Source organism: Neomonachus schauinslandi, chromosome 7, assembly GCF_002201575.2.
Source record: "Neomonachus schauinslandi chromosome 7, ASM220157v2, whole genome shotgun sequence".
Lineage (NCBI taxonomy): Eukaryota > Metazoa > Chordata > Mammalia > Carnivora > Phocidae > Neomonachus > Neomonachus schauinslandi.
Genome location: NC_058409.1, coordinates 9543048 through 9562196, shown reverse-complemented (window position 1 = coordinate 9562196; position 19149 = coordinate 9543048). Strand labels below are relative to the sequence as shown.

General features: G+C 43.4%; 1 protein-coding gene across 1 annotated transcript in view; it reads right to left on the bottom strand.

Annotated features, from left to right (window-relative positions):
- LVRN (laeverin) overlaps positions 1 to 18846 on the bottom strand; it is a 64933-nt gene extending 46087 nt beyond the window's left edge. Inside the window, exons 1-2 of the mRNA XM_021701893.1 lie at positions 18149 to 18846; positions 1286 to 1428 (exon numbers count right to left, since the gene is read on the bottom strand). Of these exons, the coding sequence (XP_021557568.1) occupies positions 1286 to 1428; positions 18149 to 18846 (841 nt within the window). The remainder of the gene's footprint in view (positions 1 to 1285; positions 1429 to 18148) is intronic.
- Positions 18847 to 19149: the final 303 nt, after the last annotated feature.

Genomic DNA, 19149 nt, shown 5'->3' with positions numbered 1-19149 from the left:
TGGGCAAAATGGGTGAAGGAGATTAACAGCTAAAGTGGGAGGGGTGCCTGGGTGGCTCAGTCAGTTGAGCATCTGAGTCTTGGTTTCCACTCAGGTCATGATCTCAGGGTCGTAAGATCGAACCCTGCTTTGGACTCCATGCTCAGCGTGGAGTCTACTTGAGATTCTCCCTCTCCCTCTGCCCCTCCCCCTGCTAGCACTCTCTCTCTCAAAATAAATAATCTTTGAAAAAAGATCAATGCCACAGGGATACAATGTACAGCATAGAAGATGGTGACTACACTTATCATGGTGAACCGTGCATAATGTCACCTAATTGTCGAATCACCATGACGTACCTCTGAAACTCATGTAATCTTGTATGTCCGCTATACTTCAATTAAAAACATACAAACAAAGAAACGACATTAGGAAGATCTAGGGACAGCACCTTTGCTCTGAATCGGTATCTTGAGTAATACTGACGGAGGGCCAAATCCATGGGCACGTAGGTGAGGCCCATGACGCACCTCTTCTCTTTTCCATCCACTTCTACTGTTTCCTAGACCAGTCCAGCTCTCACAACACTTCATCTAGAGCCTCCCAGGCCCCCAGGAGGTCAAGGAAGGGCAATGTGGCCATTGTACGGTTTCGGCAAAGTCTTCAGTGGAGGCAGGCTGGGTCTTTAAAGCTGAGGGCCGGGTATCTGATGTGAATCAGGCTGGCATACATTAACAGGGAGTGGTGGGGACCACAACAGGCTGGGGGGGCCCCCCGTTCTGCAGGGGACAGCCTCTCACGAGCTCTAACTATTGCTGTCACGAAGGAGCTACATGCTTCGTGTCCTTATATCTTCTGTTTACAAGGAAGTAAAAATCTTGATTTTTATGAGAAATCTCTGGATTTTTTGAAGTTCAATCAGAAGGAAAAAAAAATCGTGTGAGCCAAATGAAACACATCTGGGCACCAGATTCAGACTAAGTCTGCTAGCTTGTTATCACTAATGATCAATATTAAAGGCCAAACTAACGGGCAGACAGGCTGCCAAGGAATAAGAACAACGTGGTGTCCCCAGCTTCCAATGCAAAAAGAATCAGGATTTACCATCTCCGAGATGCTGGTGCTGATACAGACCCCAGGTGATGCTCTCCCTAATTATAATACACTGCCGATACACAGCCTCGAAAAGCTATTGATATCAAAGGTATTAGAGAGTTAAATATCCATGCATACACATATATGTCTGTACACACACATATGTATCATTACTATACACGTATATATGAGGACAGGAAATATTACTTACCTAGTTTTGGCATGTTGGAAAGGGCCACATAGCTTGGGTGATGAATAATTGTAATATTAAAAGTTGCCTTTAGAGCTGGCTCATCAAAACAAGGAAACACACTCCTGGCAAATGTGGGTTCCATCTGAGACGCTAACAGGGCCCTGCAATACAGTTTTGGGAAAAATCTATTTATTTTTATTTCAAATTAGGGGAAACAAAAAAAAAAATACGGAGGGATGATGGCTTATAATTATATTCAGGGAGGAGCTGGAGTATTTCCCCTCATCTTCCTCACTGCCCTTCCAGTTAAAACACACACAGTTTAGTTCTCACCACACCTTGGAATTCTTGTAAGACCTAAAATACAAAAGACCTATTTAATTTTTGACCACAAAATACTATTTACTTCATTACATCATATGCCTTTAAAACCCTCTGCAAACAAAATAGGGACAAATATAGCAAATACGCAATGAGGCTTTTGAGAACCAAGTTATTTTTTTAAACTAGGATTACTTTTTGGGGACTGGACTATTGTTCTCACCCTCCACTGAAATGCAAGCAATGTTTACTGGAGAATTTCTACATTTTTATCTTTTTCTCACATGGTCCCTCTTCTTCACGGTTGAAAACTTAGAAGAGGTTTCATTCTGCACCCGCTGGGGGTAAATGATCTAAGTACATGCCAAATGAAAAAAACAAAACAAAAACTACTTTCATTTACATATGGGTAGATTTGTCAAATCCCTACGGCTCCTTCCCCGATCTCCATGGAAAAATACAAAGAGTGGCATTACCCCACAGTGCACTGGTGATTTATGGGGAAAAGTTTAGGGACAAGAGTGCCCTGGGCAAACGAGGAGATTGTCAGGTTCATCCTCTGTAAACACGGCCAAAATCTGACAAGAGATGGGTCCTCACTAACAACTTTCTTCCCAAATAAACCTGTGGTCTCATTAAGACTCGGTGACCTGGGACCCTGATTTGGGATGACAACTGTGGATGCTAATTCTTTTTTTTTTTTTTTTCCCTAAGGTCCTGAGACTTCCTGTCCCTGATGCATTTACCCTTGTTTCAGGCCCAGCTCTTAAATAAATAACAAGGGAATTCAACAGGGTGTGAGAGAGTATGGCCCCTGCATTATCACCACCTACCTCCACCATGATAAGACCCCCACTCACATGAAAATTCACACGCAACAGTCCACACGCTCAAAAGCCTCTCAAAGTCAGCCAACTTGAAGTGTTCATAACCTTGCTGTGACAAAACTGTAATTTTCAACAAGCCTGTTCTGCCCCACTTAACTTTGCCCTTGCTTCCACAGGCTGGAAGGCGGCCCGTGAACTCTGACATCCGTGAACTCTGACCTCAGCCACTTTGGCTGCAAGACTCTGCTCCATCTCGTGCTAGCTGAGCAAGCCTGAACAACCTGCCACACGTTCTTGCTGAGCCTCTGATTCCCCACCCAGAAAGGAATGGCACCATCAACCTTTTCTTGCTGTTTGAACTTTTACCTGATTAGTAACTGAATTTATCAATAAACCACCTACGAATTCTCCTATATTCCTTTCAATCTCCCAGATTGTTCTCCATATAGAGAACTGTAAAAGAGTTCAAGGAGGGATAAGTTACGGGGTAGGGGTGGAGGGTTGGAACACTGACAATTACAACTGCATTTAGACAGGTCTCAGAGGTCACGGTTGACCACAAGCTGAATACGAACCACATTTGTCTTCCTAATAAAGATCAAACTTCCAGAAGTAGGGGTCACGTGTTTTCTCTTCAGTACCATTTATAATATTTGGCAAAAACATGTGTTCATAACAATTGAATAAGTACTTTCTCAGCTTTGGAGGGACTGCAAAATAAAGGCAGCTTGATCTAATATAGATAAAAGAATACGAAGTATTTTTACAGTGTCTGTTGCCCCAGGTATTTGTTTTGTAGTATTGGTTGCTATCTTTAAAAGACAGGTGATGAAGGAGAGAAGAGTCAAACAGCTGACAATATAGTGGAAAGAATATTGAGCAGCGAGGGGCACCCGGGTGGCTCAGTCAGTTAAGAGTCTGCCTTCAGCTCAGGTCAGGATCTCAGGGTCCTGGGATCGAGTCCCACATCGGGCTCCCTGCTCAGCAGGGAGTCTGCTTCCCCCTCTCCCTCTGTCTACTGCTCCCCCTGCTTGTGCTCGCTCTCTCTGACAAATAAATAAAATAAAATAAAAAGAAAGTAAACCTTTCTCCACTGCCACGATTTCACAAAGCATATGAATCTCAAGGAAGTTGCCAGGTGAGCAGGAGAGAAAATCAGACTCTTCAGGCAAGTGGGAAAGTTGTATGCTCAACAAAAAGGGCTACTCTACCTCTGAAACTAATAATACATTATATGTTAATTGTTGATTTTAAATTTTAAAAAGTGGGGGCGGGGGAGCTACAGGTTTCAAAAGGCTAAGAGACGCCCGCTCAGAGAGTCACCGCTTTAACAAACCAAATAGCCAGCAAGTGCCTTCCCATTCCATGATTTGGGCCTCTGGAGAAGTGAAATAAAAGAAACTCTTGGATCTTGCTCAACTATTTCCCTCCCTGGTTTTTTACAAACAAACAAAACGGGAAAGATCCCTACAACACACAGCCTTGCTGGCTCTCAGGCTTACCTACCCAGGTCAGGACCTGCCAGCAGCATACACGACCTGGTTATGCCACATCTGGGAACTGAAGGATGGTACTTGTTCCCTGCTGTCTCTGCTTTGGACTCAAGCAACCCTGTAAGGATATCCTGACCTCAGAAAAAAGAACCATCCACCCTCCCCTGCCCTCAAAGCTCACTGAAACATGCTATTACAGTGCCTGGGAAGTCTGGGTTGAGAGCGGTCAGCTGGGGAGGGAGTTAATTTGGGAGAGTTTGTCTCGTAGGGGCTCGGGATTTCAAAGCCACTTTCCTGCCCTCTGGTACAGCCAGACAGTCCTGGACTCGCCACGTTTCTGTGCCGGAGGAGGTCTTCGGGGTCAAGACCACGTGATGTCCTTGGGGGTCCATCTCCTGCCATGTAAGAAACATCCCCTCACTAAGGTATTTCATTCCCAAGTATTGTATGGACACCAACTCTAGCTCACAAGTGCTGAGTATTATAACTGGCCAAGGGTTAAGTAAGACCTGAAAGTGGTCCCCCTGAGTTGTTTTTGCACAACGACACACTCAGAAATCAAAATGTTTAGTAAAGACGGACGTTACACCACTGGTCTGTGGTTCAAGGCTTGGCCCATGAATCATGTTTGTTTATTACTTGTGTAACAGGATCTTAAAACTGAAGTTTCCACCAGGCAACAGGACATAATAGAGGTACAATTCCAGAGAAAGGTGCCAAACCATGTTATGAAGATTTTTGAAGGAGATGGCCTTGAGAACCCACGGGCCCTTCTTGGGCTTTTCAGGTCCATCAGAGATATATGGAAGAGGGTGCCTGGGTGGTCTGTTAAGCATTTGCTTTCGGCTCAGGTCATGATCCCAGGGTCCTGGGATCGAGTCCTGCATCAGGCTCTCTGCTCAGCAGCAAGCCTGCTTCTCCCTCTCCCTCTGCCCCTTCCCCCTCTGCCTTTGTACTCTCTCTCTCAAATAAATAAATAAATAAAATCTTTTTTTAAAAAAAGATAGAGGAAAGGAAGGTCAGGGAATGGAGACAAGAGATGAGAGGAGAGATTTCGCAGCGTGGGAGGGGCATAGTTTAGCAAAGCCCTCTTGATCTCAGGGTGCTGGGAACCCCTAACTAGGGTGAGCTAGAAGGGGAGAAGATCCCACAGAGAGCACAGAGCGTTTCCTGAGGCTGAGAGACTTGGAGGCTGGTACCCAGCTTCCGGGTGGGAAAGCCGAAATTGACACTGGTCAGAGTCTAACTCCTACCAGTTGGGACTCTGAAAGGCAGGAGACTGACAGCTTTGGAGGCAGAGCCAGAAGAAGAGTGCTACTGTCTTAGGACCCCCGTCAGCCCCAGGTCAGGGATACATGAGTGTTCCTTGGAAGAGCTGTGGGCCCTGAGTCACGGAGTGAGCCAGTACGGGACCGACTTGGGTTCTGTCCAACGGGGCCACCTGCAGGAAGCCGGAGATGCACTACTGCACGTCTGGGGGTGGGGCTGAGGAAAGAGTCACTAATGACCATCAGAACAGAGAAACAGAGAAAGCAGCCGGCAGGAGCAAGGAAATCGTAGGAGAAAGAGAAACAGTGAGAAGATCTGTACCTCTGAAACAAATAATACATTATATGTTTAAAAAAAAAAAAGAAGAAGAAGAAGAAGAAGATAGCAGGAGGGGAAGAATGAAGGGGGGGAAATCGGAGGGGTAGACGAACCATGAGAGACGATGGACTCCGAAAAACAAAGGGAGGGTTCTAGAGGGGAGGGGGGTGGGAGGATGGGTTAGCCTGGTGGTGGGTATTGAGGAGGGCACATTCTGCATGGAGCACTGGGTGTTATGCACAAACAATGAATCATGGAACACTTCATCTAAAACTAATGATGTAATGTATGGGGATTAACATAACATAATAATAAAAAAAAATTTTTTTAAAAAAAGGAAATGACATCTTGAGGGGACAAGGTATGTACTAAGCCAGAGTCAGACCAAATGGCAAGAGTACTGGCTCAGGTAAGAAGTGCCCTACGTGTCACCTCTCCCGGTCTCCCCAGTCCCATGGGACCTGGTCGGGGTGCAACAGCAGCTCTCAAGATGGAAGGTGGGGGGGGGGGTGGCGACTAGAACCATGAGGTGGAGAAATGGAAACATCACTGCCCCTTACCCTGAAGCCCGCCCCAGCTCGGGGTAGTGAGCATGGAGTGAGAGAAAGGGAGATTTCACAGTAAATTAAGGTCAAGGCTTTTAGTATGACACAGGACTGGATTCTCTAATTTTTGCATCTGGACAGTGTTTGTGACTTCGTGGACATAGATCATCTGTCAACAAAGAATGAGCAGTAAATTATGGGCTGCTAGAGTACTTATGCAGGAGCAGGAAAGATGATCTCAGAGACTAAATTGTAAAAAGGACAGTGGGAGAAACACAGTTGCATTTTTACTGAACTGTGAGGTGTGCTTTTTCAATATGCTGGTTACACTTGTTTTCAAAAGATACAAGATCTAAATCTTTGATGAGCAAAACCATCCCCTAGAGAAGACCGCTCAGCCACATGAAGCATGTGGGGTCAACACCTCTATAGGATAATGAAATGATCTTTTCTCTGCATCACCAACGACATCATGTACTTGGCATTGGAGTTCACTGCTTGTTTTGATACTTCTAAATTCTTTCCTAATATTGCTCAACTTTCTCTCTTGTGTGTCATACCCTGAGGACTATGCCAGATTTCCTAGCATCAACAGCAACTGGAAGGAAGTCTTTTTCAATTCTCTGTTCACTCTTTCTACACCTGCACACACTGACTGGTGTTGATCGTATGGTTCTCCCCTTAATTTGTCCCCAATAAAGATCCTAATTTTCTCCAGCCATGTCACACTAGTGAGCCCACCCTCATCCCTTGATGATCCTATTCTCATTTCTCTGAATACCTCCCTATTCTGTCTTATGTTTTATTAAGGACATGGCATGATCAGAAAAGCAAGACGTATTCCTAAAGGACACTGTGAACAAGAATGGGATTATACATTCTTCCATTGAATTTCAAAAGTGGAAGAAAACTTAGAGAGTTCCACCATCTTAATTTATAGATGTGAAAGCTGGTACCCTGGGAATTTATACAACTGGGGAGACAAGGAAGTAGTTGGGGTAGTATCAGAACCAGGGCTCCAGCTCCCCAGCCTGTGGTCCTTCCCAGCTCTCTTTCCTGGGGTCCTTTTATGTGCTTTGTAGAACATACTATAATAAAAACTACAAGCAAACTAAGATATCATGAAGAAGACTGAGGATTAACTTTATAGTTAATAACATTACCAAATCTAGAGATGATCAGACTTCTGTTTTCCACCCTGATGGAGTAACATAGGCTAGAATGAGCCCTCTGTTGAAAACAACGAAAAACTCCTATAAAATATATGGAACAACTGTTTTCAGACATGATAACAGGAAGCACAGGACTGTGATTCCCAAGAGAAGAGAAGCTAATGAGGTGAACTCTACAATCACCTTGTCTACCTGGAAGCAATTTCTCAACTGCAGCACAGAGAAAGAGAACAGAAACTGAATTCAGTGGTCTCATTGAGTAGAGGAGACTATGACTGATGCCTGGAGAGATCTAGATAGCTAGATTTCTGCAGGGCAGAAATCCAGAAATCTGCATAGAATCTACCCCCCCACCCCTCACCCCCCATCCCTGGGCTGGGTCTTTGGTCAAATATTAATCTGCACTTTAGGAGGTCAAGCAAAGAAATGCTGTTGGGGGAAAGAACAGCTACCATGGAAGGGAAAACTGAACAATTCCTAGAGCTCACATAGTGCTAGGAGTTGTTCAAATTCCCACAAGCCAGAGTACAGAAATCTCCAGAATAAATGGATTTTTCAACAGGCACCAGGAAGGTAATGCCTGAGCAATGAGCTAAAGTAGCCCTAGAGTAAAGGTGACTTTCGATCCACTCTCAAAGGACTTAAACACAAGCCATGGGAGATCAAACAAGGATTAAGAAGGCCACCAAATAACTTATGTGCCTATCTTAAAAAGACAGCATTCATTAAAGCAACATAACAAAATATGGCATGCAGCAACATAAACTTTGAAATGTCAGGCACTCAATAAAAAATGAGAAAAAGCCCAAATATTTGGAAACTAAATAGCACAGTTGTAAATAACCCATGAGTCAAAGAAGAAATCAAAAGGGAAGTTATAAAGTACATTGAACTGAACGAAAATTTTAAAAACAACATGACATTTTTTGTGGCATGCCACTAATTCAGTAGTTAGTGGAAAATTTATACCACTAAACACCTATGTAGAGAAGAAAAATACCTTAAATTGATCTTTAAATTGATTACCTTGCACCCACCTGAAGAAAACAGAAAAAGAAAAAGGGCACCTGGATGGCTCAGTCGGTTGAGCATCTGACTCTTGATTTTGGTTCAGGTCATGATTTCAGGGTTGTGAGATTGAACCCTGCATGGTGCTCTGAGCTCAGCGAGGAGTCTGCTTATGGATTGTCTCCCTCCCTCTCCCTCTGGCCCTCCCCCTTTGAGCACTCTCTCTAAAATAAATAAATAAATCTTAAAAAAAGAAAATAGAGGGGCGCCTGGGTGGCTCAGTTGTTAAGAGTCTGCCTTCGGCTCAGGTCATGATCCCAGGGTCCTGGGATCAAGCACCACATCGGGCTCCCTGCTCAGGCAGGAAGCCTGCTTCTCCTTCTCCCACTCCCCCTGCCGTGTTCCTGCTCTCACTATCTCTCTCTCTGTCAAATAAATAAATAAAATCTTTAAAAAAGAAATAGAAAAAGAAAAGGAAAGGAAGCCCAAAGTAAGAAGAAGAAAGGAAATAATAAAGAATAATATATAAAGCGTTAAAGTGAAAAACAATAGAGAAAATCATTGAAACAAAAAATTGGTTTTACAAGAAGATTAATAAAGTATATAAATCTCAAGGCACACTTATCAAACTTACTGTCTATCAGAAGTGGAAGAGACCTTGGAGGACCCCACCCTTTTAACTTACAAAAAGCTGAGGACCCTGGAGTATATGCAATTGGTTAGACAATTAGTAAGTGGCAGAGGCCAAAACAATAATGAAGGAGAAGAACAAACTTGGAAGACTGAAACTACCTGCCTTCAAGACTTACTATAAAGCTATGGTAATCAAGAGATATCAGAACCAGGGCTTAAGTTCCCAAAAGAGAAAAGACACAAATGACCAATGTCAAGAATGAGAGAGGTGACATCACTACAGATTCCACAGATATTAAAATAATAATAAAGGAATATTTTGTAAAACACTAACTATACTTAAATTTGACAACTTTGATTAAATGGACAAATTCCTTGAAAGACCCAAACTCCTAAAGCTTGCTCATGAAGAAAGAGATGACCAAAATAGCCCTTTATTCATTAAAGAGATTTAATCTGTAGTTAAAAATCATCCCACAAAAAAAGTCCAGGCCCATGTGGCTTCATTAGTGAAAATCAACCAAGAATTTAATGAAGAATTAATGCCAATTCCATATAAATCCTCCCAAAAAATTAAAGAAGAAAATTTTCTAAATTTATTATCTGAAGCCAGTGTTACTCTGATACCAAAACAAGACAAAAAAAAGAAAATCCATGAACATGGATACAAAAATTAAAAACAAAATTTTAGTAAATCAAATGCAACAAAACATAAAAAGGATAATACATCAAGACCAAGTGGGATTTATCTTTCAAATGCAATGTTAATTTATCATTAGAAAATCAATCAATGTAATTTACCATATTAACAGACTGAAAAAGAAAAACCATATGATCATCTCAATAGATGCAGAAAAAGTATCTGGCAAAATCTGGCCAATCCAATCTGATAAAAATTCTCAGAAAATTAAAAACCAGAAGGGAACTTCCTCAATTTGATATAGGGAATCTACAACAGGGAGGAGGAGGAGGAAGGGGGGAGGAAGAGGAGAAAAAGAAGAGTAGGGAGAGGAAAAAGAAGAAAGACTAAAGGAAAAAAATCATAATTAACAGTGCAAGACTGAATGCTTTCACCTTAAAATAAGGAACAAAACAAGGATAGTTGCACTTAACCACTTTTATCCAACATTGTAATAGATGCTCTAGACATGGAAGTAAGGCAAGGAAAAGCAATAAAAGGCACCTGAAGTAACAAAGACGTAAAACGGTCTTTATTTGAGACAGTATGATCACTTACGTAGAAAATCTATGGAATTGTCAATTTAAGCTATGTTCATGGATTGGCAGAACATAGTGAAGAAAGGCAGAAAAGGAGAAGACAGAAATAGGAACAAAGAACCATAGCAATAAATAGAAAACAATAATACGCATGATAAATACTAATTCAACTATATCAATACTAAGATAAGAAATGAAAGAGGAGTCATCAGTACAGATTCCATGGACATTAAAAGGATAATAACGAGTACTATGAACTACACTATGCTCACGCATTTGATAGTCTAGATAAAATGGACCAGTTCCTTAAAAGACATAATCTGCCAAAAAAAAAAAGCAGAGAAATAATTCCTAACACATTCTATGAAGACAGCACTACCCCCAAACCAAAACCAGAAAAAGACATTACAAAAAAAAAACAAAAAACAAACTATTGACCAATATCTCCCATGAACATAGATGCAAAACTTCTCAACATAATATTAGCAAATCAAATCTAACAATGTATAAAAAGAATTGTAAAGCACAAGCAACTGGGACTTATCTCAGGTATACAAAACTGGTTCAACATTTGAAAATTAATTAATGTAATTCATCACCTCAAAAGACTAAGAGAAATCACATGATCTTATCAATAGATGTAAAAAAGCATTTGCCAAAAATCCAATATTCATTCATGATAAAAACTCTCAGTAAAATAGGAATAGAGGGGAGCTTCCTCATCCTGATAAAGACTATGAAAAATCTACACTAACTTCATACTTAATGGTGAGAACTGAAAGCTTTCCCACTAAGGTCAGGTATAAGCAAGGATGTCCCCTCCCACCATTCCTCTTCAACATGGTGCTGAAAGTCCTTACTAATGCAATAAGTCAAGAAAAGTAAATAAAAGATGTATAGATTGTGAAGAAAGAAACAAAACACTCTTTAGTCACAGATGACATGATTATCTATGTAGAAAATCCAAAAGAATTGACCAGAAAAAACTCCTGGAACTAATAAGCAATTATAGCAAGGTTGCACTCTACAAGACTAATATACAAAATCCAATTGCTGTGGCACCTGGGTGGCTTGATAAGAGTCATATTATCAAGATATCAGTTCTTCCCAACTTGGTCTGTAAATTCAATGCAATCCCAATAAAAAATCCCAGCAAGTTAAGTTTGTGGATATCAACAAACCAATTCTAAAGTTTACATGGAAAGACAAAAGACCCAGAATAGCCAGCACGATACTGAAGGAGAAGAACAAACTTGGAAGATTGACACTACCTACCTTCAAAACTTACTATAAAGCTATGGTAATCAAGAGAGTGTGATATTGGTGAAAGAATAGACCAATAGATCAATGGAACAGAATAGAAAGTCCAGAAAAAGACCCATACAAATACAGCCAACTGATTTTTACAAAGGAACAAAGGCAATGATAGTTTCTTCAACAAACATTGCTGGAACTACTATATATCCGCATACAAAAAATTGAATCTAGACACAAACCTTATACCCTTCACAAAAATTAACTCATAATGGGTCAAAGTAACTCACAATGGGTCACTTTAAAATGTAAAATTCAAAAATATAAAACTCCTACTAGATAACATAGGAGAAAACCTAAATGACCTTGAGTATGGTGAGGTCTTTTTAGATACTACACCAAAGACATGACCCATGACAGAAATAATTGATAAAGTGGACTTCTTTAAAACTGAAAACTTTTGCTCTGCAACAAACATTCTCAAAAGAGAATGAAAAGACAAGCCACAGACTGGGAGAAAATATTTGCAAAAGACATATCTGATAGAGGACAGTTATCCAAAATACACAAAGAACTCTTAAAACTCAGCAATAAGAAAACAAACAACTCAATTAAAAAACCTCAACAGACAAATCTCCAGAGAAATTAGACAGATGGCAAATGAGCATATTACAAAGGGCTCCACATATGTCATCAGAGAAATACAAATTAAAACAACAATGAGATAAAACTGCACACCTGTTAGAATGGCCAAAATCCACAGAACACTGACAACACCAAATGCTGGTGAGGATGTGGAGCAACAGGAACTCTCATACATTGTGGGTGGGAATACAAAATGGTACAGCCACTTTGAAAGTCAGTTTTGTGGTTTCTTACAAAACAAAACATATTCTTACCATATGACTCAGCATTTATGCTCTTTGATATTTACCTAAAGAAGCTAAAAGTTTATGTCTACACAAGAACCTGAACAAAAAGTTTAGAGCAGTTTTCATAATTGTCAAAACTTGGAAGCAACTAAGATGTTTTTCAGTAGGGGAATGGATAAATAAAGTATGGTAATCCAGAGAATGGGATATTATTCAGTGATGAAAAGAAATGAACTATCAAGACATGAAATGATATGAAGGAATCTTAAATGCGTATTACCAAGTTAAAGAAGCCAGATCTGAAAGGGCTATATACCTATAGCATGATTCCAAATATAAGACATTCTAGAAAAGGCAAAACCATGGAGACAAGAAGATCAATGATTGGGGCAAGGGATGAATCAGCAAATAACAGGATTTTTAGGTCAGTAAAAATACTCTGTATGATATTATAATGATAGATACATGTCATTATACATTTGTCCAAAAATATAGAATGTACAACACCAAGAGTGAACCATAGGGTAAACTATGGACTTTGGGTGATCATGGTGTGTCAACAGAAGTTCATCTTTGGTTAAAAAAATGTATCATTCTGATGAGCGATGTTGATAATGGGTGACACCATGCATGTGCAGGTACAGGGGCTAAATGAGAAATGTGTGTACCACCCTCTAACTTTTTGTAAACCTAAAACTGCTCTACAACAGTCCTTCTAAGAAAGCATTCTTAGACATGATACCAAAAGCATGGCCTATTTTAAAAATTGATAAATTGGAAAAAAATCAAAAATAAATAAAAAATTGATAAATTGGACCTCATTAAAATTAAAAACTTTTGCCCCCTGAAAGACCTTACTAAGAGCATGAAAAAAAAACAAGCTACAAACCAGGAGAACCTATTTGTAAACCATATGTCTCACAAAAGTCTCCGATCCAACATATATAATGAACTCTCAGGACTCAACGGTAAAAAAAAAAAAAATTCAATTAGAAAATGGGCAAAAGACATGAGGAGGCATTTCATCAAAGGTGATATACAGATGCCAAACAAGCATAAGAATATGCTGAACATCGGGCGCCTGGGTGGCTCAGTTGGTTAAGCGACTGCCTTCAGCTCAGGTCATGATCCCGGAGTCCTGGGATCGAGTCCCGCATCGGGCTCCCTGCTCGGCAGGGAGTCTGCTTCTCCCTCTCCCACTCCCCGTTTGTGTTCCCTCTCTCGCTGTGTCTTTCTCTGTCAAGTAAATAAATAAAATCTTTAAAAAAAAAAAAAAAGAATATGCTGAACATCATTAGCCATTAGAAAAATGCAAATTAAGTGCAGGCCAGCGGGTCAATGGATAACATGTGTGACTATGGAACAAAAAAATGCAAATTAAGACCACAATGAGTTATCACTAAAGGCGAATCATAACAGCTAAAATAGAAAACAGTGGTAAAAGCAAATGGTGGCTAAGATGCAGAGAACTATCATTCATACATTGTTGGTGGGAATATAAAATGGTACACTTTGAGAAACAAGTTAGCAGTTTCTTAAAAACTGAACAAGAAACAACCATATGACCCACCAATTATACTCCTGGGCATTTATTCCAGAAGAATGAAAACTGATGTTCAACCAAAAACTCACACACAATTGCTCCTGGAAGCTTTATTTGTAATAGACAAAAACTGGAAACAACCAAATGTCCCCATTTAACATCAACTTCCCACTTCCTGCTCCTAGCAACCAACATTCTACTTTCTATTTCTGAATTTAACTACTCCAGGTAGTAAATACAATGTCCTCAAAGTTCATCTATGTTGTAGCATATGTCAAAATGTCCTTCCTCTTTTTTTTTTTTTTTATAAGGTAGGCTCCATGCCCAGCATGGAGCCCAACATAGGGCTTGAACTCACAACCCTGAGATTCAGACCTGAGCTGAGATCAAGAGCCAGTCACTTAATTGACTGAGCCACCCAGGTGCCCCAGAACGTCCTTCCTTTTTAAGGCTGAATAATATTCCCATGTATATAATAAGCCACATTTTATTTATCCACTCATCCATCCATGAGCATGTGTTGCTTCCACCTGTGTCTATCATGACTATGAACATGAGTGTGTTGATCTGGAATTTTTGAAGGTGTGCCCCAGGACTCTGTTTGATAAACTCCTCTGGGGGTTCTAAAATACATCAAAGGTTTATGAACCACTACTCTAATTCAGCATTTCCCCAAGATGGAGAAGGATTTGGGGTAGCTCTCAGACACACTATTATAAGATCTGACTCACATATGAGAAAGTCAGTCTTTTTCAAATTTTACGAATCTTTCTGGTAAGGTCAAGAGAAGATCTTAGTTTGGTGTTATTTATCTTGAACACCGGATTCTTTTTTTTTTTTTTTTTAAGATTTTATTTATTTGAGAGAGAGAGAGAGAGAGAGAAACAGCATGAGAGGGGATAGGGTCAGAGGGAGAAGCAGGCTCCCCACTGAGCTGGGAGCCCGATGTGGGACTCGATCCCAGGACTCCGGGATCATGACCTGAGCCGAAGGCAGTCGCTTAACCAACTGAGCCACCCAGGCGCCCTTGAACACCGGATTCTAATTTCTCTTTTTAACAAAGAGAGCAGCCCTCAGATTCAGAGCCTTCGGAGCCTTCAGCGGACAATCGTAACAGGTGAACTTAATAACATCGTTTTTTCATCGTAATCGTGACTCTACAGCACCATGACTATAAGTTCTATGATATGATATAGAGTTGCTTTTTAATAAATTTACTTAATATTTTTGTTTAAGTTGAGTGATATTTTTTACCAAAAAAATACGGCCAGAGGTATGTGAATATGGCAAAACCCGGAAGAGTGATGCACCAGAGAATGAAGTCTGGGAAATACTGCTATCAGGAACATTAACATTTGGATTGTGCTCTCAGCTTTCTACACACGGAACAAGAGAAGCAGACATTGACATACAGACGCACACGTCCAAGGCATCCAGTAGATGTCTCCTCTGTGGCAGAAATGGGATGGCACCTGCCAAGTGGAGAAGGGCAGAGAACATTCGGGAAGCATCCCCAGCAACCTCTGAAGCTAGAAAATTGGTAACCTAAGCCTTAGAAGTGTGAGATAGTGATGCTCTTTGGGTTTTCTGGAATGATTTTCTTTTTCTTTTGCCTTGGTGTTGAGTAAAATTATTTAAAAGCTGTAGCCTGTCCAGACTGTGATAAGGGGTCATCAAAAAAGAGAAGTAAACACTTTCCAACCGTTGGCAGCCAGCATCGGAGACAGCCCATGAAGAATGTGCACTCAGTAGGCAGTTGCTCCCCAGGGGGGATCTTCTTTGGAGTCTCACATTTCCATGTTTCGATAGTAAGAGGCTGCTCCTAACCATCACACCCTAAGCTGATAGGAGCAGCGACCACCACATAGGTTCTGTGCCAGATACTGTCCTCCTTCTCATGAATTTTCACAACACTCTAAAGGGTGACACTTAGGTCTCTTCCATGAATGAGGCAACCAGCTCAGAGACATGGAGAGCCTGACTCAAGTCGCACAGCTCAAACCCAGGCCTGATGGGCTTCCAAAATCGGCTTCACCACACTCATCCCGTTGTCCAACTTCTCTGTGACCTTGGCTTCAAGCTCAACTGGAGGTTTCTTCCCTTTGTGGTTTCCAAAGCAGAGATGCAGAGGAGCAATTTCCAAGTAACAGCTCCTCTAAGATGCCACAAGTCTGGAACTCTAGGTTGGTCTCTGAATATCTGGGGGACTTTATTAGGATTTCTGCTTGTTTGAATTTTAACGTTCTCAAAATACGGTTTCTAGTTACCAATGGAGTTGGCAACACAATAGAAAAATGGAAAGGGAATTTCATTTCCCATATTTGCAAGGGCAGTCTATCCAGGCCACGGCCTCATTAAGAAGAAGGAAGAGATGGGTTAGCAAATGATTTACTGAATTCACAGCAGAAAACACTGTCTGATGTGCGTGCAGTGTCCTTTTTTTTCCCCCTGAAAAATCCTGCACTCTGAACCACCCGCACAGTAATTGCAAAAGGTTTCCTGTGCCCTTAAATCTGGTAACACATCATCCTAATGAGAAAATTTCCAAAGCTATTTTACAAGCCTTGGTGCATTTTTGAAACAAAGAAAAAAAAAAAAAAAAGCCCAAGCATATAGTCCTTAAAAACAAAAGCTACAGATTACACACCCACTGAGGCAGCTTATTAAACTTACTTCCAAAGCCCAGAAGTTTTTGAAAATAATGCCGGAGATGATTTAAGAGGTAATTGAGTAGGTTCCTTTCCCTCGGAGAACATCTGAAAACATTTTTTCTAATAATAAAAGGCAAAGTACATGCAGTTGTGTAAACCGCAGATGCTCCACCAGCGGGTGAGCATTTGAAGAAAGAACTTTTAGGTATCTTCCACATACACGATTTCCCGGGGCACTCGCCTGAGGTCAGTAACGTGGTCGCAGATCATGGAAAGAGGCAATTCTTGAGCTGGAAACATTCCGTGTGGAAAGCGTTTATCCCAAATGAGTGTAAAGAGAACACATGCATGCTACGTGAGCTTGCAAACCCAGAGGGGAGGTCTCTTGTCACCGCTATTATTGTTGTTGTTGTTATTATATTATTATTATTATTATTATTATTTTCTTCCCAGGGAAGGAATCCCGAAAGCGCCGGCTCCCCCATACTCGGCAGAGCCCTTCAAAAGCTTGGGAGGGGTCGGGGAAGCTGCCGCTCATCCACAAAACGAGACTCGGTCCCCAGGCAGGGGATGGGAGGGGATGAATTAAAGGGGTTTCTTCAGTTTTGGAGAACCTCAGCAAAAAGGAAAAAAAGAAAAATATGAGAACTGCACCGACGTGAGTCTCTTTGTTGCAAGAGCAGCAGCTACAGATCGAGGAAGAAAAGAGAGCAGGGAGCTCGGAGCAGAGCGCGCTCGGGGAGGGAACCTCGGGGCACAAGGGTGCGACAGCCCCAAGCTTCTCCAGCGTTCATACCCAGAAACCACCTGGTGTTCTTAAAACGCACATCCTGATCCTTCGTTCGAAGGTGGGGAATTTGCAATTTCGAACAAGCTCCCAGATTGACAGCTACTGCCGGTCCGCGGACCAAACTTTGAGTAGCAAGGGATTTGCTCACGGTGGTGAAACCGTCCTGGATTAGAGCAAAGGGCGGGGGGGGGGGGGTGCTCTCTGAAGACAATGGTAAGCTTCTGGGGGTAGCAGCGACCTTAAAAGGGCAACGACAGAAACAAACTGGATGGGCGGGGATGGTGGTAAAAATTGGCCAGCGGGAGGACCTCGGTCTGCTAGCCTCTATTTACAAGCAGGGGTTTTTTGCTTTTTGTTTTTCTTTTAATTTAATTATGTTATGTTAGTCACCATACATTGCATCATTAGTTTTTGATGTAGTGTTCCATGATTCATTGTTTGCGTATAACACCCAGTGCTCCATGCAGTACGTGCCCTCCTTAATACCCATCACCAGGCCAACCCATCCTCCCAACCCCCTCCCCTCTAGAACCCTCCGTTTGTTTCTCAGAGTCCATAGTCTCTCATGGTTCGTCTCCCCCTCCGATTTCCCCCCTTTCATTTTCCCCTTCCTACTATCTTTTTTTTTTTTTTAACATATAATGTATTATTTGTTTCAGAGGTACAGGTCTCTGATTCATCAGTCTTACACAGTTCACAGCGCTCACCATAGCACATCCCCTCCCCGATGTCCATCACCCAGGCCCCCCATCCCTCCCACCCCCCACCACTCCAGCAACCCTGTTTGTTAATCTCAGGAAACAAACAAGCAGGGTTTCTGAAGGGAAGGGGAGGAAGGGGCGCTCGCCTTTGGGCTCTACAAGAAAGCGTCGCGAGTGATGGGGGCTTTGGGGGCACGCGCCCCTGGACGCAGGTAGGCGGCCGGGGGACGCGGGGGCGGAGGGGACCCGGGCCGGCCTGCCCTTACCTGCGCTCGCCCTGGTCGGTGTAGACGTTGAAGAAGAGCCCCTCCCTGAGATCCTGGTACACCAGGCCGGAGAAGCTGAGCTGCAGCACATACCGGCCCCCGGGCTGCAGAGCGCCGCCAAGCTCCAGCACCAGGTACTGCGTGTCGAACGCGACCCACACGTCGTCCACCGGCACGCGGCCCGCCGTGAGGTCCCCGGTGCCGGAGGAGAGAGGGCCCCGCACCTCGGCGCTCTCACACTCCAGGAAGAGGCTGTGCAGCAGCAGCCGCGCGGTGGCCACGGTGCAGCGCACCGTGATGTTCACGCGGCCGGTGAAGGTCAACGTCGGAGCCCAGGACTCGTTCGGCCGCAGCCGGGGCCACAGCTCCAGCTCGTAGTGCAGCGGCACGAGCCAGGGCGGCAGGCGCAGCTGGTCCCAGGGTCCCGGAGGGCGCCCGTTGCCCGGGGTGGCCGTCCCCGCCGGCTCACGGGTGGGGCGGGTGTGCCCGGTAGGCCGCGGCTCCTCCTGCGTGCGCGGCCGGGACGGCGCGGCGCCCGGGACCCCGCGGTGGAGAAGTTCCGACGGCGGGACGCGCGCGCAGCGGCCGTACAGGGCGGCGAGCACGGTCAGCGCCAGCAGGAGCGCGGCCGCCAGCCCGGCTAGCAGCACGGCGACCGCGCGGCTCACGTAGAAGCCGGAGCTGGAAGGGGGGCCCATGGCTGGGCGCGGGGCGAGGGCGACTCGAGAGCCGGAAGGCGGCGGCGGCGGTAGCTCCAACCTTGACCCGGGTGCTCAGTGATGGGACCCCCGCTCTTGCTCTCCGTGTCGGCCCTCCTGCACCTCCTCCTCCTCCTCCTCCTCCTCCTCCCCCAGAAGCTTGGGAGACAGGAGCGAGCGGTTGGGACCACGGCTTCCCCCTCCCAGCTAATCAGATCCAGGTCCCTGCCTACCCACCCCCGCCCCGCCAGAGCCCAGGGAAGAGGCGGGTCCCGCGCACCGCCGCGCGCGCCCCTTTGGGTC